This window comes from Panulirus ornatus, chromosome 12 (assembly GCF_036320965.1).
Source record: "Panulirus ornatus isolate Po-2019 chromosome 12, ASM3632096v1, whole genome shotgun sequence".
Lineage (NCBI taxonomy): Eukaryota > Metazoa > Arthropoda > Malacostraca > Decapoda > Palinuridae > Panulirus > Panulirus ornatus.
In genome coordinates this window covers 45,347,429-45,368,558 of record NC_092235.1, presented here as the reverse complement: position 1 = coordinate 45,368,558, position 21,130 = coordinate 45,347,429, and the positions used below count along the sequence as shown (strand labels likewise).

The window sequence follows — 21,130 nt, the reverse complement described above, 5'->3', positions numbered from 1 at the left end:
CATATAGAATGAAAGAAAAAAGTGTACTAAGTTGTGCTTTGGATGTGGGGGAGAAAGACTGGAAGAAGTGAGAGAACGTAAATATCTAGAAGCTGTCTTGGGCAAGTGTGATGATATGGAAGGAGAGAGATGGGAGAGAACAGTACAGGATAGAAGTCACTGGGTCCCTTAATAGAATAAAGAAGCATAGAGGTGTAAGGAAGGAAGTGAAGAGAGGGTTAAGGGATAGAATAGTCCTCCCAACCCTGATCTATGCAGCTGAAACATGGACATGGAATGAGTCTCAAAGGTCAAGGATCCAGGCTGTGCAAATGAGCTATTCGAGAAGAGTACGTGGCGTGACTAAATGGAAAGAAGAAATATACAACAGGATATATGAGAGATATGGTGTGACAGGGAATGCAAAGGGAATGGACTGTGGAGTAGCAGAATGTAATACTTTGAGGTGGTTTGGACAAGTGGAAAGAATGCAAGACTGAGAGTTTACAAGGAGAGTGTATGATAGTACAATTAAAGGGTTTGGTGTGGGTGGAAGACCTCCTGTGACATGGGCAATTAGGGAAGACTGGAGGGAGAGAAATAGTGGAAGAATGCCTGGAATGGTGTATGCTAATGAAGCATGTTAGAAAAGGGATAAATAGAGACTTTTGCTGTGGCCACCCCTGGATGGGAGTTCCTGGAGGGAACAGGAATTAGAGATAAAAATAGATAGATGGATCTTTAGCCAGGCTTGGCTAAGCTAAATTACAGTATGCTAACTTATATAAAGGTAAGCTAGGTACTGCTATTGTTGGATAAGTTTTCATATCTTAGGAAACATTTATGTGTACAAGGATACGAAAATAATCTATAGGTTTGGCAAACATATATGTTAGATCATATTAAGTTTTTACATTCTATTTTTTCAGCTAATCTTTTTCCTAATAGCATAAAATCCTACAACTCAATGGCACGTTATCTTGCTTTTTAGTTTCAATGCAATTATTAAACCAAATAAAGTTCTACTGACTCTAAGCAAGCACCAGGTGGACGTTTGTTTTTAACTGTCCACAGGATGGTCAACTGTGAATGTCCCTGTATTATATGCAGACATTCTCAAATCATTTTGGAGGTGACCTTGCATCCCTCTTATTCTAGTTTATAAATCATGATGCAAGTAATACCGGTACCATTTAAGTCTGTACAATCTGTACACTTGGTATACTCTACTTTTACCCAACAATTTCCCTATAAAGTTCTGCCCACTATGTGGAGACTTTAAATTCACAAACTAGAAACGATTTTACACCCACTAAGTACAAGAGTAACCATTTTTTAAGTATCAATCCCATGATTTTCCTCCAATTCAAAGTCCTATAAACTTTGTGGCAGCGGTGAGATCCTGTGGTTGATATAATGTCTGCGATTTAATTCAATTCTGAATTACATACACAATAGTGAAGTCTGAATTCTTTTTTAATAGATACTTTCAACAGGAATAGCGTCCGCAACTAAACATTTCCCCGATGAATAAAAGTGTGCAACCCTAGCTAACTACAGTAACTTTCAAACTCACCCTACACCTCAACCTTAGGTCAGGTTGACCACTAGCCCTGATTCTGTGTCCTATGGGACGACTATCCTTTGGGGAGCCGGTGGTACTTCGACCCCTGATCTTTTATAGCCACTCACATTTTGTGGTGCCCATAACTATACTGCATTTATCTTAATTTCCTCACTTATGAGTGTCACTTACAGCATTTCTGCCTCTCTTTTGAATATTTCTTTGTAGTCCTCTTGAATGCTATTTCTAATTACTGTACATGTGCCTCTTTGTTTGCTATTTGGAAGCTTTTTGAGTTTGATTTAACCTTAAAGCATGACAACTTGATTTGTTTACTATTGGTAGTGTTGCCAATTGCATGAGCTGAAAGAAGGCTACAATAAGTTGCTAGATTTCCGAAAAGGTTAAGATTAATTGATTAGTGTCTGTGATTTCTTTTCTAGGAAACTGAATCTGCTAATGTGAGAAGTAAATAACTGCTATCATCAAGAGGGAAAAAATCTTCCTCGTCCTCTTTTACGTAGATTTCCATATTTGTATGAAGCTGTTTATATGTTACATTTACAGGTGTAATGATATGTACGTTTTTAATGGATTAAGTTGTTATTGGAAAAATGATGTATTATCTGTTTTGATGAAATTTCTCCATATGTTTCAGTGAATCATTTCAAAATTCACCCAAAAAGTGAGTAGTTGCTAGAGATGTTGGCATTTGCAAAGTACCATTGTATTTTCTCATCAAAATGTTATAAGCATCAAGCTAGGGATCGAATATAAACGTTGAAATTACTTACAATGGATATGTTATTCTAATTTTAGGTTGAAATACGATTGCAAAGTTTTCATGTTTGGAAAGGTTTAAAATATGCTAACATTAGCAACTTTACCGTTGAAATAACAGATTATTATTTTTCTGTTTTCTAGTAAAACCGACATTGAAATATTCAGGATAATTAAGTTAAAATGCGTGATTAGAAGATATTTCCAACTATAAAATATATTATTTTATTATCGTATATTACTACAATTAATCATATTTTTTAAGAATGCGATATTACTAATATAACGTACATCAAATCGAACCTGCAGCACAATTAGTAAGCTTCTAGATCCACATGGTTGTTGGGCACCCAGATATTAACAAATGCAGATTGCTTTTCCGTAAAACTTAATATTGTGAAATTCAGTGAAGGAGCTCCTTCATACTTATAATCTTCGCATAAGTTGTACAGAAAACAGCAAGAAGAATAGTGACGGCCTTGTAAGCCATGATTCCATTGATTGTAGTACCTTGGTTTTCTAGGTAAGTATTATAGGTAGCTTCAGGAAACGGGAATATTCCCCTATTTCTGCAACCCAGGAAATCGAGAGAACTGTGCTTACGAATTTCGCGATTTCTCAGTTGTCTGGTTCAGCTTCACATCCTTATTATTAGTTGAACTCAAAAAGCATTGCCCAGCATAATCTATCCCATCTTAGGTAGAAGCCTGTCATAGTATTACGTAGCTTACCCAAGCATAATTTAGCCTCAGCTAACGTATCCAAGCATTACTGGTCTAAATTAAGAAAAAACTTGCCAGCCAAAGTGAATCTGATGAATGCGTTTCCGAGTTCACCTTTGAATAAACCTAATCAAATATGTACCAATAGTTATGAATGTACTTTACCTGTGACATTTCCTATTAAGGGATACGATTTTTTTACGACATAGGATAGAAGAGTTGGGGTAGCACTTTATACTAGGGTTGATATTAAGAGCTGTAACAAGATTGACTTAAAGTAACAAAAAAGACAGTCTATTTGGGTTGAGATAGATGAAAACAATGTAAGGTTATTAAGAGTATTATACAGACGACCTAGATGAGATAGTCCGAGGGGAAAATTTTATGGGACGAAATTAGGAAGGGTTGTGATAGAAATGTATGCATTCTAGATGACTTAGTTCAACTAACTGTTAAGATAATACAAGAGATATTATTGAGTCAGAAATTTATGGAGACCGTCCAAGATTGTTTTCTAACACAGCACATTTCTGAGTGGACCAGGGGGTGATAACAATTTAGATTTGTTACGGACAAATGCAAACATCCTTATAGATGAAGTTGAGGTGGGAGTGCAGTTAGATGATAGTGACCACAAAGAAATGATAATCAATACAATGAAGGGTGTGAATAGGAAGGAGAATGAAATGTTTGTTCCCGACTTTCGTAAGGCCAACTTTGTGGAGCTGCTTAGATAACTTGCTTGTGTTGATTGGATGGGAGTAAATGAAGATGGGATGAGGTCAGATGGACCAAGCAGTGCAGGTGGTGTGGGGTTAGGTCAGTTAGGTGACTCCGATCCACTTAGCAGTAGTGTCATGTCAGGTGTGGGTGAGGCAGGGGAAGCCATTAACAGCATGGAAGTTTCCGTAGAAAGGTTCCGGTAACAGTGAAAAGGGGACAAGAATTGAAGATCCCATATAAGCAATATAGGAGTAGCAATAATGACCCAAATGGCAAAATAATCCAATAAAACACTTTACAGGGCAGAAGAAGGGCTTGCACAAGGTAAAACGGGGGGACACAGTTTACTGATCAGCCTATGCAAATTACAAGAATGGTAAAATCAGAGATTAGGAAGGTTAAAAGAAATTATGAAATTGAAATAGCTAACGAAGCAAAAAGATGCCAAAGTTTTTTTTTCAGATTTACAGAACAAAGGTTAGGAGAAAATTGAACTTATTAAATTGCATTCTGGTCGATTTATCAATAGTAAGATTTAAATGTGTGAAGCTTTTAAACAATCACTTCATATCAGTATTTACTCAGGAGGAGAATGCAAACATTCCGGTTCCAGAGCAAATTTACATGGCGATCAAAGTGGGAAGGTGTGCAATATGAGAATGAATGAATTTGCTATTTTGAAGCAAGTAGAATGATTAAAAGTAAATGAGTCCTGGGCCAGATGGTATTTATGTGAGGATCTTGAAAGAATGTAAGGAAGAAGTAAATGTACCACTTTTAGATGAATTTAAGAATCTCTGGAATCAGGCGTAGTTCCTAAGCAGTGGAGGACTGCAAATAGCGCTCCCATCTTTAAGAAAGGGGAAAGAGTCATTGCCTCTAATTACTGTCCTATCAGCTTAACATCTAATATTTATTTATTGTATTATACATAATCGCTGTTTCCCATGTCATCGAGGTAGCGCCAGGAAACAGAAAGAATGGCCCATCCACTCATATACACACACACACACACACACACATATATATATATATATTTTTTTTTCTTTGTCGCTGTCTCCCGCGTTTGCGAGGTAGCGCAAGGAAACAGACGAAAGAAATGGCCCAACCCACCCCCATACACATGTATATACATACGTCCACACACGCAAATATACATACACAGCTTTCCATGGTTCACCCCAGACGCTTCACATGCCCTGATTCAATCCACTGACAGCACGTCAACCCCGGTATACCACATCGATCCAATTCACTCTATTCCTTGCCCTCCTTTCACCCTCCTACATGTTCAGGCCCCGATCACACAAAATCTTTTTCACTCCATCTTTCCACCTCCAATTTGGTCTCCCACTTCTCCTCGTTCCCTCCACCTCCGACACATATATCCTCTTGGTCAATCTTTCCTCACTCATTCTCTCCATGTGCCCAAACCATTTCAAAACACCCTCTTCTGCTCTCTCAACCATGCTCTTTTTATTTCCATACATCTTTCTTACCCTTACGTTACTTACTCGATCAAACCACTTCGCACCACACATTGTCCTCAAACATCTCATTTCCAGCACATCCACCCTCCTGCGCACAACTCTATCCATAGCCCATGCTTCGCAACCATACAACATTGTTGGAACCATTATTCCTTCAAACATACCCATTTTTGCTTTCCGAGATAATGTTGTCGACTTCCACACATTCTTCAAGGCTCCCAGGATTTTCGCCCCCTCCCCCACCCTATGATTCACTTCCGCTTCCATGGTTCCATCCGCTGCCAGATCCACTCCCAGATATCTAAAACACTGTACTTCCTCCAGTTTTTCTCCATTCAAACTTACCTCCCAATTGACTTGACCCTCAACCCTACTGTGCCTAATAATAACCTTGCTCTTATTCACATTTACTCTTAATAAATAAATATTTTTTTTTTATTATACTTTGTCGCTGTTTCCCGCGTTTGCGAGGTAGCGCAAGGAAACAGACGAAAGAAATTGCCCAACCCCCCCCCAAACACATGTATATACATACATGTCCACACACGCAAATATACATACCTATACATCTCAATGTACGCATATATATACACACACAGACACACATATATACCCATGCACACAATTCACACTGTCTGCCTTTATTCATTCCCATCGCCACCTCGCCACACATGGATTACCATCCCCCTCCCCCCTCATGTGTAGGTAGCACTAGGAAAAGACAACAAAGGCCCCATTCGTTCACACTCAGTCTCTAGCTGTCATGCAATAATGCCCGAAACCACAGCTCCCTTTCCACATCAAGGCCCCACACAACTTTCCATGGTTTACCCCAGACGCTTCACATGCCCTGATTCAATCCACTGACAGCCCGTCAACCCCGGTATACCACATCGATCCAATTCACTCTATTCCTTGCCCTCCTTTCACCCTCTTGCATGTTCAGGCCCCGATCACACAAAATCTTTTTCACTCCATCTTTCCACCTCCAATTTGGTCTCCCACTTCTCCTCGTTCCCTCCACCTCTGACACATGTATCCTCTTGGTCAATCTTTCCTCACTCATTCTCTCCATGTGCCCAAACCATTTCAAAACACCCTCTTCTGCTCTCTCAACCACGCTCTTTTTATTTCCACACATCTCTCTTACCCTTACGTTACTTACTCGATCAAACCACATCACACCACACATTGTCCTCAAACATCTCATTTCCAGCACATCCACCCTCCTGCGCACATCTCTGTCCATAGCCCATGCCTCGCAACCATACAACATTGTTGGAACCAGCTATTCCTTCAAACATACCCATTTTTGCTTTCCGAGATAATGTTCTCGACTTCCACACATTTTTCAAGGCTCCCAAAATTTTCGCCCCCTCCCCCACCCTATGATCCACTTCCGCTTCCATGGTTCCATCCGCTGCCAGATCCACTCCCAGATATCTAAAACACTTCACTTCCTCCAGTTTTTCTCCATTCAAACTCACCTCCCAATTGACTTGACCCTCACCCCTACTGTACCTAATAACCTTGCTCTTATTCACATTTACTCTTAACTTTCTTCTTCCACACACTTTACCAAACTCAGTCACCAGCTTCTGCAGTTTCTCACATGAATCAGCCACCAGTGCTGTATCATCATAAACAAATTAAACAACCATGGAGACATCACACACCCCTGCCGCAAACCTACATTCACTGAGAACCAATCACTTTCCTCTCTTCCTACACGTACTTATGCCTTACATCCTCGATAAAAACTTTTCACTGCTTCTAACAACTTGCCTCCCACACCTATATATTCTTAATACCTTCCACAGGGAGAGTAAGTGAGCTTGGGAAGGAGACCTGTGTGAGGAAGTACCAGGAGAGACTGAGTACAAAATGGAAAAAGGTGAGAACAATGGAAGTAAGGGGAGTGGGGGAGGAATGGGATGTATTTAGGGAATCAGTGATGGATTGCGCAAAAGATGCTTGTGGCATGAGAAGAGTGGGAGGTGGGTTGATTAGAAAGGGTAGTGAGTGGTGGGATGAAGAAGTAAGAGTATTAGTGAAAGAGAAGAGAGAGGCATTTGGACGATTTTTGCAGGGAAAAAATGCAATTGAGTGGGAGATGTATAAAAGAAAGAGACAGGAGGTCAAGTGAAAGGTGCAAGAGGTGAAAAAAAGGGCAAATGAGAGTTGGGGTGAGAGAGTATAATGAAATTTTAGGGAGAATAAAAAGATGTTCTGGAAGGAGGTAAATAAAGTGCGTAAGACAAGGGAGCAAATGGGAACTTCAGTGAAGGGCGCAAATGGGGAGGTGATAACAAGTAGTGGTGATGTGAGAAGAGATGGAGTGAGTATTTTGAAGGTTTGTTGAATGTGTTTGATGATAGAGTGGCAGATATAGGGTGTTTTGGTCGAGGTGGTGTGCAAAGTGAGAGGGTTAGGGAAAATGATTTGGTAAACAGAGAAGAGGTAGTGAAAGCTTTGCGGAAGATGAAAGCCGGCAAGGCAGCAGGTTTGGATGGTATTGCAGTGGAATTTATTAAAAAAGGGGGTGACTGTATTGTTGACTGGTTGGTAAGGTTATTTAATGTATGTATGACTCATGGTGAGGTGCCTGAGGATTGGCGGAATGCGTGCATAGTGCCATTGTACAAAGGCAAAGGGGATAAGAGTGAGTGCTCAAATTACAGAGGTATAAGTTTGTTGAGTATTCCTGGTAAATTATATGGGAGGGTATTGATTGAGAGGGTGAAGGCATGTACAGAGCATCAGATTGGGGAAGAGCAGTGTGGTTTCAGAAGTGGTAGAGGATGTGTGGATCAGGTGTTTGCTTTGAAGAATGTATGTGAGAAATACTTAGAAAAGCAAATGGATTTGTATGTAGCATTTATGGATCTGGAGAAGGCATAGGATAGAGTTGATAGAGATGCTCTGTGGAAGGTATTAAGAATATATGGTGTGGGAGGAAAGTTGTTAGAAGCAGTGAAAAGTTTTTATCGAGGATGTAAGGCATGTGTACGTGTAGGAAGAGAGGAAAGTGATTGGTTCTCAGTGAATGTAGGTTTGCGGCAGGGGTGTGTGATGTCTCCATGGTTGTTTAATTTGTTTATGGATGGGGATGTTAGGGAGGTAAATGCAAGAGTTTTGGAAAGAGGGGCAAGTATGAAGTCTGTTGGGGATGAGAGAGCTTGGGAAGTGAGTCAGTTGTTGTTCGCTGATGATACAGCGCTGGTGGCTGATTCATGTGAGAAACTGCAGAAGCTGGTGACTGAGTTTGGTAAAGTGTGTGGAAGAAGAAAGTTAAGAGTAAATGTGAATAAGAGCAAGGTTATTAGGTACAGTAGGGTTGAGGGTCAAGTCAATTGGGAGGTGAGTTTGAATGGAGAAAAACTGGAGGAAGTGAAGTGTTTTAGATATCTGGGAGTGGATCTGGCAGCGGATGGAACCATGGAAGCGGAAGTGGATCATAGGGTAGGGGAGGGGGCGAAAATTCTGGGGGCCTTGAAGAATGTGTGGAAGTCGAGAACATTATCTCGGAAAGCAAAAATGGGTATGTTTGAAGGAATAGTGGTTCCAACAATGTTGTATGGTTGCGAGGCGTGGGCTATGGATAGAGTTGTGCGCAGGAGGATGGATGTGCTGGAAATGAGATGTTTGAGGACAATGTGTGGTGTGAGGTGGTTTGATCGAGTAAGTAACATAAGGGTAAGAGAGATGTGTGGAAATAAAAAGAGCGTGGTTGAGAGAGCAGAAGAGGGTGTTTTGAAGTGGTTTGGGCACATGGAGAGAATGAGTGAGGAAAGATTGACCAAGAGGATATATGTGTCGGAGGTGGAGGGAACGAGGAGAAGAGGGAGACCAAATTGGAGGTGGAAAGATGGAGTGAAAAAGATTTTGTGTGATCGGGGCCTGAACATGCAGGAGGGTGAAAGGAGGGCAAGGAATAGAGTGAATTGGAGTGATGTGGTATACCGGGGTTGACGTGCTGTCAGTGGATTGAATCAAGGCATGTGAAGCGTCTGGGGTAAACCATGGAAAGCTGTGTAGGTATGTATATTTGTGTGTGTGAACGTATGTATATACATGTGTATGGGGGGGGGGGTTGGGCCATTTCTTTCGTCTGTTTCCTTGCGCTACCTCGCAAACGCGGGAGACAGCGACAAAGTATAATAAATAAATATAAAATACCTTCCACAGAGCATCTCTATCAGCTCTATCATATGCCTTCTCCAGATCCATTTTTGCTACATACAAATCCATTTGCTTTTCTAAGTATTTCTCACATACATTCTTCGAAGCAAACACCTGATCCACACATCCTCTACCACTTCTGAAACCACACTGCTCTTCCCCAATCTGATGCTCTGTACATGCCTTCACCCTCTCAATCAATACCCTCCCATATATTTTCCCAGGAATACTCAACAAACTTATACCTCTGTAAAGTGAGCACTCACTTTTATCCCCTTTGCCTTTGTACAATGGCACTATGCACACATTCCGCCAATCCTCAGGCACCTCACCATGAGTCATACATGCATTAAATAACCTTACCAACCAGTCAACAATACAGTCACCCCCTTTTTAATAAATTCCACTGCATTACCATCCAAACCTGCTGCCTTGCCGGCTTTCATCTTCTGCAAAGCTTTTACTACCTCTTCTCTGTTTACCATATTTTTTTTTTTTTTTTTTGCTTTGTCGCTGTCTCCCGCGTTTGCGAGGTAGCGCAAGGAAAAAGACGAAAGAAATGGCCCAACCCACCCCCATACACATGTATATACATATGTCCACACACGCAAATATACATACCTACACAGCATTCCATGGTTTACCCCAGACACTTCACATGCCCTGATTCAATCCACTGACAGCACGTCAACCCCGGTATACCACATCGATCCAATTCACTCTATTCCTTGCTCTCCTTTCACCCTCCTGCATGTTCAGGCCCCGATCACACAAAATTTTTTTCACTCCATCTTTCCACCTCCAATTTGGTCTCCCACTTCTCCTCGTTCCCTCCACCTCCGACACATATATCCTCTTGGTCAATCTTTCCTCACTCATTCTCTCCATGTGCCCAAACCATTTCAAAACACCCTCTTCTGCTCTCTCAACCACGCTCTTTTTATTTCCACACATCTCTCTTACCCTTACGTTACTTACTCGATCAAACCACCTCACACCACACTTTGTCCTCAAACATCTCATTTCCAGCACATCCATCCTCCTGCGCACAACTCTATCCATAGCCCACGCCTCGCAACCATCCAACATTGTTGGAACCGCTATTCCTTCAAACATACCCTTTTTATATATATATATATATATTTTTTTTTTTTTTTTTCTTTTTTTTTTTATACTTTGTCGCTGTCTCCCGCGTTTGCGAGGTAGCGCAAGGAAACAGACGAAAGAAATGGCCCAACCCCCCCCCCATACACATGTACATACACACGTCCACACACGCAAATATACATACCTACACAGCTTTCCATGGTTTACCCCAGACGCTTCACATGCCTTGATTCACTCCACTGACAGCACGTCAACCCCTGTATACCACATCACTCCAATTCACTCTATTCCTTGCCCTCCTTTCACCCTCCTGCATGTTCAGGCCCCGATCACACAAAATCTTTTTCACTCCATCTTTCCACCTCCAATTTGGTCTCCCTCTTCTCCTCGTTCCCTCCACCTCCGACACATATATCCTCTTGGTCAATCTTTCCTCACTCATTCTCTCCATGTGCCCAAACCATTTCAAAACACCCTCTTCTGCTCTCTCAACCACGCTCTTTTTATTTCCACACATCTCTCTTACCCTTACGTTACTTACTCGATCAAACCACCTCACACCACACATTGTCCTCAAACATCTCATTTCCAGCACATCCATCCTCCTGCGCACAACTCTATCCATAGCCCACGCCTCGCAACCATACAACATTGTTGGAACCACTATTCCTTCAAACATACCCATTTTTGCTTTCCGAGATAATGTTCTCGACTTCCACACATTTTTCAAGGCTCCCAAAATTTTCGCCCCCTCCCCCACCCTATGATCCACTTCCGCTTCCATGGTTCCATCCGCTGACAGATCCACTCCCAGATATCTAAAACACTTCACTTCCTCCAGTTTTTCTCCATTCAAACTCACCTCCCAATTGACTTGACCCTCAACCCTACTGTACCTAATAACCTTGCTCTTATTCACATTTACTCTTAACTTTCTTCTTCCACACACTTTACCAAACTCAGTCACCAGCTTCTGCAGTTTCTCACATGAATCAGCCACCAGCGCTGTATCATCAGCGAACAACAACTGACTCACTTCCCAAGCTCTCTCATCCCCAACAGACTTCATACTTGCCCCTCTTTCCAGGACTCTTGCATTTACCTCCCTAACAACCCCATCCATAAACAAATTAAACAACCATGGAGACATCACACACCCCTGCCGCAAACCTACATTCACTGAGAACCAATCACTTTCCTCTCTTCCTACACGTACACATGCCTTACATCCTCGATAAAAACTTTTCACTGCTACTAACAACTTGCCTCCCACACCATATATTCTTAATACCTTCCACAGAGCATCTCTATCAACTCTATCATATATATATATATATATATCATATATATATATATATATATATATATATATATATATATTTTTTGCTTTGTCGCTGTCTCCCGCGTTTGTGAGGTAGCGCAAGGAAACAGACGAAAGAAATGGCCCAACCCACCCCCATACACATGTATATACATACGTCCCCACACGCAAATACACATACTTACACAGCTTTCCATGGTTTACCCCAGACGCTTCACATGCCTTGATTCAATCCACTGACAGCACGTCAACCCCGGTATACCACATCGCTCCAATTCACTCTATTCCTTGCCCTCCTTTCACCCTCCTGCATGTTCAGGCCCCGATCACACAAAATCTTTTTCACTCCATCTTTCCACCTCCAATTTGGTCTCCCTCTTCTCCTCGTTCCCTCCACCTCCGACACATATATTCTCTTGGTCAATCTTTCCTCACTCATTCTCTCCATGTGCCCGAACCATTTCAAAACACCCTCTTCTGCTCTCTCAACCACGCTCTTTTTATTTCCACACATCTCTCTTACCCTTACGTTACTTACTCGATCAAACCACCTCACACCACACATTGTCCTCAAACTTCTCATTTCCAGCACATCTATCCTCCTGCGCACAACTTTATCCATAGCCCACGCCTCGCAACCATACAACATTGTTGGAACCACTGTTCCTTCAAACATACCCATTTTTGCTTTCCGGGATAATGTTCTCGACTTCCACACATTCTTCAAGGCTCCCAGAATTTTCGCTCCCTCCCCCACCCTATGATCCACTTCCGCTTCCATGGTTCGATCTGCTGCCAGATCCACTCCCAGATATCTAAAACACTTCACTTCCTCCAGTTTTTCTCCATTCAAACTCACCTCCCAATTGACTTGACCCTCAACCCTACTGTACCTAATAACCTTGCTCTTATTCACATTTACTCTTAACTTTCTTCTTTCACACACTTTACCAAACTCAGTCACCAGCTTCTGCAGTTTCTCACATGAATCAGCCACCAGCGCTGTATCATCAGCGAACAACAACTGACTCACTTCCCAAGCTCTCTCATCCCCAACAGACTTCATACTTGCCCCTCTTTCCAAAACTCTTGCATTCACCTCCCTAACCACCCCATCCATAAACAAATTAAACAACCATGGAGACATCACACACCCCTGCCGCAAACCTACATTCACTGAGAACCAATCACTTTCCTCTCTTCCTACACGTACACATGCCTTACGTCCTCGATAAAAACTTTTCACTGCTTCTAACAACTTGCCTCCCACACCATATATTCTTAATACCTTCCACAGAGCATCTCTATCAACTCTATCATATGCCTTCTCCAGATCCATAAATGCTACATACAAATCCATTTGCTTTTCTAAGTATATATATATATATATATATATATCTATATATATATATATATATATATATATATATATATATATATATATAAGAGTAAATGTGGCATGAGAAGAGTGGGAGGTGGGTTGATTAGAAAGGGTAGTGAGTGGTGGGATGAAGAAGTAAGAGTATTAGTGAAAGAGAAGAGAGAGGCATTTGGACGATTTTTGCAGGGAAAAAATGCAATTGAGTGGGAGATGTATAAAAGAAAGAGACAGGAGGTCAAGAGAAAGGTGCAAGAGGTGAAAAAAGGGCAAATGAGAGTTGGGGTGAGAGAGTATCATTAAATTTTAGGGAGAATAAAAAGATGTTCTGGAAGGAAGTAAATAAAGTGCGTAAGACAAGGGAGCAAATGGGAACTTCAGTGAAGGGCGCAAATGGGGAGGTGATAACAAGTAGTGGTGATGTGAGAAGGAGATGGAGTGAGTATTTTGAAGGTTTGTTGAATGTGTTTGATGATAGAGTGGCAGATATAGGGTGTTTTGGTCGAGGTGGTGTGCAAAGTGAGAGGGTTAGGGAAAATGATTTGGTAAACAGAGAAGAGGTAGTGAAAGCTTTGCGGAAGATGAAAGCCGGCAAGGCAGCAGGTTTGGATGGTATTGCAGTGGAATTTATTAAAAAAGGGGGTGACTGTATTGTTGACTGGTTGGTAAGGTTATTTAATGTATGTATGACTCATGGTGAGGTGCCTGAGGATTGGCGGAATGCGTGCATAGTGCCATTGTACAAAGGCAAAGGGGATAAGAGTGAGTGCTCAAATTACAGAGGTATAAGTTTATTGAGTATTCCTGGTAAATTATATGGGAGAGTATTGATTGAGAGGGTGAAGGCATGTACAGAGCATCAGATTGGGGAAGAGCAGTGTGGTTTCAGAAGTGGTAGAGGATGTGTGGATCAGGTGTTTGCTTTGAAGAATGTATGTGAGAAATACTTAGAAAAGCAAATGGATTTGTATGTAGCATTTATGGATCTGGAGAAGGCATATGATAGTGTTGATAGAGATGCTCTGTGGAAGGTATTAAGAATATATGGTGTGGGAGGAAAGTTGTTAGAAGCAGTGAAAAGTTTTTATCGAGGATGTAAGGCATGTGTACGTGTAGGAAGAGAGGAAAGTGATTGGTTCTCAGTGAATGTAGGTTTGTGGCAGGGGTGTGTGATGTCTCCATGGTTGTTTAATTTGTTTATGGATGGGGTTGTTAGGGAGGTAAATACAAGAGTTTTGGAAAGAGGGGCAAGTATGAAGTCTGTTGGGGATGAGAGAGCTTGGGAAGTGAGTCAGTTGTTGTTCGCTGATGATACAGCGCTGGTGGCTGATTCATGTGAGAAACTGCAGAAGCTGGTGACTGAGTTTGGTAAAGTGTGTGGAAAAAGAAAGTTAAGAGTAAATGTGAATAAGAGCAAGGTTATTAGGTACAGTAGGGTTGAGGGTCAAGTCAATTGGGAGGTGAGTTTGAATGGAGAAAAACTGGAGGAAGTGAAGTGTTTTAGATATCTGGGAGTGGATCTGGCAGCGGATGGAACCATGGAAGCGGAAGTGGATCATAGGGTGGGGGAGGGGGCGATAATTCTGGGAGCCTTGAAGAATGTGTGGAAGTCGAGAACATTATCTCGGAAAGCAAAAATGGGTATGTTTGAAGGAATAGTGGTTCCAACAATGTTGTATGGTTGCGAGGTGTGGGCTATCGATAGAGTTGTGCGCAGGAGGATGGATGTGCTGGAAATGAGATGTTTGAGGACAATGTATGGTGTGAGGTGGTTTGATCGAGTGAGTAACGTAAGGGTAAGAGAGATGTGTGGAAATAAAAAGAGCGTGGTTGAGAGAGCAGAAGAGGGTGTTTTGAAGTGGTTTGGGCACATGGAGAGAATGAGTGAGGAAAGATTGACCAAGAGGATATATGTGTCGGAGGTGGAGGGAACGAGGAGAAGAGGGAGACCAAATTGGAGGTGGAAAGATTGAGTGAAAAATATTTTGTGTGATCGGGGCCTGAACATGCAGGAGGGTGAAAGGAGGGCAAGGAATAGAGTGAATTGGAGCGATGTGGTATACCGGGGTTGACGTGCTGTCAGTGGATTGAATCAAGGCATGTGAAGCGTCTGGGGTAAACCATGGAAAGCTGTGTAGGTATGTATATTTGCGTGTGTGGACGTATGTATATACATGTGTAAGGGGGGGGGTTGGGCCATTTCTTTCGTCTGTTTCCTTGCGCTCCCTCGCAAACGCGGGAGACCGACAAAGTATAAAAAAAAAAAAAAAAAATTATATATATATATATATATATATATATATATATATATATATATATATATATATATATATATATATATATATATATTATCCCTGGGGATAGGGGTGAAAGAATACTTCGCATGCATTCCTCACGTGTCGTAGAAGGCGACTAGAGGGGATGGGAGCAGGGGGGCCAGAAATCCTCCCCTCGTTATATTTTAACTTTCTAAAAATGGGAAACAGAAGTAGTCACGCGGGGAGTGCTCATCCTCCTCGTAGACTCAGATTGGGGTGTCTAAATGTGTGTGGATGTAACCAAGATGTGAAAAAAGGAGAGATAGGTAGTATGTTTGAGGAAAGGAACCTGGATGTTTTGGCTCTGAGTGAAACGAAGCTCAAGGGTAAAGGGGAAGAGTGGTTTGGGAATGTCTTGGGAGTAAAGTCAGGGGTTAGTGAGAGGACAAGAGCAAGTACTCCTGAAACAGGAGTTGTGGGAGTATGTGATAGAATGTAAGAAATTAAATTCTCGATTAATATGGGTAAAACTGAAAGTTGATGGAGAGAGATGGGTGATTATTGGTGCATATGCACCTGGGCATGAGAAGAAAGATCATGAGAGGCAAGTGTTTTGGGAGCAGCTGAATGAGTGTGTTAGTGGTTTTGATGCACGCGACCGGGTTATAGTGATGGGTGATTTGAATGCAAAGGTGAGTAATGTGGCAGTTGAGGGAATAATTGGTATACATGGGGTGTTCAGTATAAAGAAGAAATACTTAGAAAAGCCAATGGATTTGTATGTAGCATTTATGGATCTGGAGAAGGCATATGCTAGAGTTGATAGAGATGCTCTGTGGAAGGTATTAAGAATATATGGTGTGGGAGGAAAGTTGTTAGAAGCAGTAAAAAGTTTTTATCAAGGATGTAAGGCATGTATACATGTAGGAAGAGAGGAAAGTGATTGGTTCTCAGTGAATGTATGTTTGTGGCAGGGGTGTGTGATGTCTCCATGGTTGTTTAATTTGTTTACGGATGGGGTTGTTAGGGAGTCGAATGCAAGAGTTTTGGAAAGAGGGGCAAGTATGAAGTCTGTTGTGGATGAGAGAGCTTGGGAAGTGAGTCAGTTGTTGTTCGCTGATGATACAGCGCTGGTGGCTGATTCATGTAAGAAACTGCAGAAGCTGGTGACTGAGTTTGGTAAAATGTGTGAAAGAAGAAAGTTAAGAGTAAATGTGAATAAGAGCAAGGTTATTAGGTACAGTAGGGTTGAGGGTCAAGTCAATTGGGAGGTAAGTTTGAATGGAGAAAAAGTGGAGGAAGTAAAGTGTGTTAGATATCTGGGAGTGGATCTGGCAGCGGATGGAACCATGGAAGCGGAAGTGAATCATAGGGTGGGGGAGGTGACGAAAATCCTGGGAGCCTTGAAGAATGTGTAGAAGTCGAGAACATTATCTCAGAAAGCAAAAATGGGTATGTTTGAAGGAATAGTGGTTTAAACAATGTTGTATGGTTGCGAGGCGTGGGCTATGGATAGAGTTGTGCGCAGGAGGGTGGATGTGATGGAAATGAGATGTTTGAGGACAATGTGTGGTGTGAGGTGGTTTGATTGAGTAAGTAAGGTAAGGGTAAGAGAGATGTGTGGAAATAAAAAGAGCGTGGTTGAGAGAGCAGAAGAGGGTGTTTTGAAATGGTTTGGGCACATGGAGAGAATGAGTGAGGAATGATTGACCAAGAGGATATATGTGTCGTAGGTGGAGGGAACGAGGAGAAGTGGGAGACCAAATTTGAGGTGGAAAGATGGAGTGAAAAAGATTCTGAGTTATCGCGGCCTAACATGCAGGAGGGTGAAAGGCGTGGAAGGAATAGAGTGAATTGGATCGATGTGGTATACCGGGGTTGACGTGCTGTCAGTGGATTGAATCAGGGCATGTGAAGCATCTGGGGTAAACCATGGAAAGTTGTGTGGGGCCTGGATGTGGAAAGGGAGCTGTGGTTTCTGGCATTATTGCATGACAGCTAGAGACTGAGTGTGAATGAATGGGTCCTTTGTTGTCTTTTCCTAGCGCTACCTCACACACATGAGGGGGGAGGGGGATGGTATTCCATGTGTGGCGAGGTGGTGATGGGAATGAATAAAGGCAGACAGTGTGAATTGTGTGCATGGGTATATATGTATGTGTCTGTGTGTGTATACATATGTGTACATTGAGATGTATAGGTATGTATATTTGCGTATGTGGACGTTTATGTATATACATGTGTGTGGGGGTGGGTTGGGCCATTTCTTTCATCTGTTTCCTTGCGCTACCTCACAAACGCGGGAGACAGCGACAAAGCAAAATGAATAAATGAATATATATATGTATATACACATTATACATCACAGCTAGAGACTGAGTGTGAACGAATGTGACCTTTGTTGTCATTTCTTAGCGCTACCTCGTGCACATGCGGGGGGATCGGGTTGTTATTTCATGTGTAGGTGGATGGCAATGGGAATGAATAAAGGCAGACAGTATGAATTATGTACATGTGTATATATGTATATGTCTGTGTGGGTATATATATGTATATGTTGAGATGTGTAGGTATGTATATTTGCGTGTGTGGACGTGTACATATATACATGTGTGTGTGGGTGGGTTGGGCCATTCTTTCGTCTGTTTCTTTGTGCTACCTCGCTAACGCAGGAGACAGCGACAAAGGAAAATAAAAAAAGATATACACATACACATAAAGACCCTCATATGCACATATACATACATATACATACATACACATACGCAGACATTACATACATACACGTACATATTCATACTTACTTGCCTTCATCCATTTATGCCACTATCCCACCCCATAGGAAAATGGCATTGCTATCCCTTGTTTCAGTGAGGTAGTGCCATGAATACAGACAAAAAGGGCCACATTCATTCACACTCAGTCTCTAACTGTCATGTGTAATGTGCCGAAGCCACAGCTCCCTATCCATATCCAGGCTCCACAGACCTTGCCATGGTCTATCCCAGACACTTCACATGCCCTGGTTCAATCCATTGACAGCACATCGATCCCGGTATACCACATCATTCAATTCTCTCTATTCCTTGCACGCCTCTCACCCTCCTGTATGTTCATGCCCCAATCGCTCATAATCTTTTTCACTCCATTCTTCCACCTCCAATTTGGTCTCCTGCTTCTTGTTCCCTCTACTTCTGACTCATATATGCTTTTTGTCAACCTTTCTTTACTCATTCTCTCTATATGTCCAAACCATTTCAATACACCCTCTTCTGTTCTCTCAGCAATACTCTTTTTATTTCCACACATGAATCTTACCCTTACATTACTTAATCAATCCACCTCACACCACATATTGTCCTCAAACATATCTTTTTCCAACACATCCACCCTCCTTCGTACAACCCTATCTATAGCCCATGCCTCGCAACTATATAACATTGTTGGAACTGCTGTTCCTTCAAACATATCCATTTTTGCTCTCCGAGATAATGTTCTCTCCTTCCACACATTCTTCACCGCTTTCAGAACCTTCGCCCCCCTCCCACACCCTGTGACTCACCTCCACTTCCATGGTTCCATCCAGTGCTAAGTCCACTCCCAGATATCTAAAACACTTCATATCCTCCAATTTTTCTCCCTTCAAACTTACACCCCATTGTACTTTTCACTCAACCTTACTGAACCTAATAACCTTGCTTGCATTTACATATACTCTCAACTTTCTCCTTTTACACACTTTTCCAAACTTAGTCACCAACCTCTGCAGTTTCTCACATGAATCAGCCACTAGAGCTGTATCATTGGTGGACAACAAATTACTCACTTCCCAGGCCCTCTCATCCACAACAGACCACATACTTTTCCCTCTCTCCAAAACTCTTGCATTTACCTCCCTAACATCCCATCCATTAACAAATTAAACAACCATGGGTACATCACACAACCCTGCAGCAGACTGACATTCACTGGGAACCAGGGAACAATCCACTCTCCTCTCTTCCTACTTGTACACAAGCCTTACATCCTTGGTAGAAACTTTTCACTGTTTCAAGCAACTTACCCCCATACTATATACTCTTAAAACCTTCCATAAAGCATGTCTATCAACCCTATCATATGCATTCTTCAGATCCATAAATGCTACATACAAATCCATTTGCTTTTCTAAGTATTTCTCACATACATTCTTCAAAGCAAACACCTGATCCACACATCCTATACCACTTGTGAAACTACACTGCTCTTCCCCAATCTGATGCTCTGTACATGCCTTCACCCTCTCAGTCAATACCCTCCCATATAATTTCCCAGGAATACTCAACAAACTTACACCTCTGTAATTTGAGCACTCACTTTTATCCCCTTTGCCTTTGGACAATGGCACTATGCAAGCATTCCGCCAATCCTCTGGCACCTCACCATGAGTCATACATACATTAAATAACCTTACCAACCAGTTAACAATACAGTCACCCCCTTTTTTAATAAATTCCACTGCAGTACCATCCAAACCCGCTGCCTTGCCGGCTTTCATCTTTCGCAAAGCTTTTACTACCTCTTCTCTGTTTACCAAATCATTCTCCCTAAACCTCTCACTTTACACACCACCTCGACCAAAACACCCTATACCTGCCACTCTATCATCAAACACATTCAACAAACCTTCAAAATACTCACTCCATCTCCTTCTCACATAACCACTACTTGTTATCACCTCCCCATTTGCCCCCTTCACTGAAGTTCCCATTTGTTCCCTTGTCTTACGCACTTTATTTACCTCCTTCCAAAACGTCTTTTTACTCTCCCTAAAATTTAATGATACTCTCTCACCCCAACTCTTATTTGCCCTCATTTTCACCTCTTGCACCTTTCTCTTGACCTCCTGCCTCTTTCTTTCATACATCTCCCACTCATTTGCATTATTTCCCTGCAAAAATCATCCAAATGCCTCTCTCTTCTCTTTCACTAATAATCTTACTTCTTCATCCCACCACTCACTACCCTTTCTAACCTGCCCACCTCCCACGCTTCTCATGCCACAAGCATCTTTTGCGCAAGCCATCACTACTTTCCTAAATACATCCCATCCCTCCCCCACTCCCCTTACGTCCTTTGTTCTCACCTTTTTCCATTCTGTACTCAGTCTCTCCTGGTACTTCCTCACACAGGTGTCCTACCCAATCTCACTTACTCTCACCACTCTCTTCACCCCAACATTCTCTCTTCTTTTCTGAAAACCTCTACAAATAATCACCTTCACCTCCACAAGATAATGATCAGACATCCCTCCAGTTGCACCTCTCAGCACATTAACATACAAAAGTCTCTCTTTCGCGTGCCTATCAATTAACACGTAATCCAATAACGCTCTCTGGCCATTTCTCCTACTTACATACGTATACTTGTATATATCTCTCTTTTTAAACCAGGTATTCCCAGTCACCAGTCCTTTTTCAGTACATAAATCTACAAGCTCTTCACCATTTCCATTTACAACACTGAACACCCCATGTACACCAATTATTCCCTCAACTGCCACATTACTCACCTTTTCATTCAAATAACCCATCACTATAACCTGATTTCGTGCATCAAAACTACTAACACGCTCACTCAGCTGCTC

General features: G+C 41.9%; 2 protein-coding genes across 5 annotated transcripts in view; one reads left to right on the top strand and one right to left on the bottom strand.

The window, feature by feature from the left end:
• Positions 1 to 2,409, bottom strand: part of Xpd (general transcription and DNA repair factor IIH helicase subunit Xpd) — a 213,631-nt gene extending 211,222 nt beyond the window's left edge. Inside the window, exon 1 of one of the 3 annotated variants that reach the window (XM_071667819.1) lies at positions 2,338 to 2,409. Coding sequence is in view for 1 of the 3 variants with exons in the window: in XM_071667817.1 (XP_071523918.1) it covers positions 1,736 to 1,740 (5 nt within the window). In the remaining 2 variants the exon portion in view is untranslated. Of the gene's footprint in view, positions 1 to 1,555; positions 1,664 to 1,735; positions 1,890 to 2,337 lie in introns of those variants that run through there. The other 2 variants (XM_071667817.1, XM_071667818.1) reach the window with 2 other exon arrangements.
• A 224-nt stretch (positions 2,410 to 2,633) lies between these two features.
• LOC139752029 (uncharacterized) overlaps positions 2,634 to 21,130 on the top strand; it is a 200,938-nt gene continuing 182,441 nt past the window's right edge. The window contains exon 1 of one of the 2 annotated variants that reach the window (XM_071667820.1): positions 2,634 to 2,846. In XM_071667820.1, coding sequence (XP_071523921.1) covers positions 2,812 to 2,846 — 35 coding nt within the window. In that variant the 5' untranslated portion in view covers positions 2,634 to 2,811. The remainder of the gene's footprint in view (positions 2,847 to 21,130) is intronic. The other variant, XM_071667821.1, reaches the window with a different exon arrangement.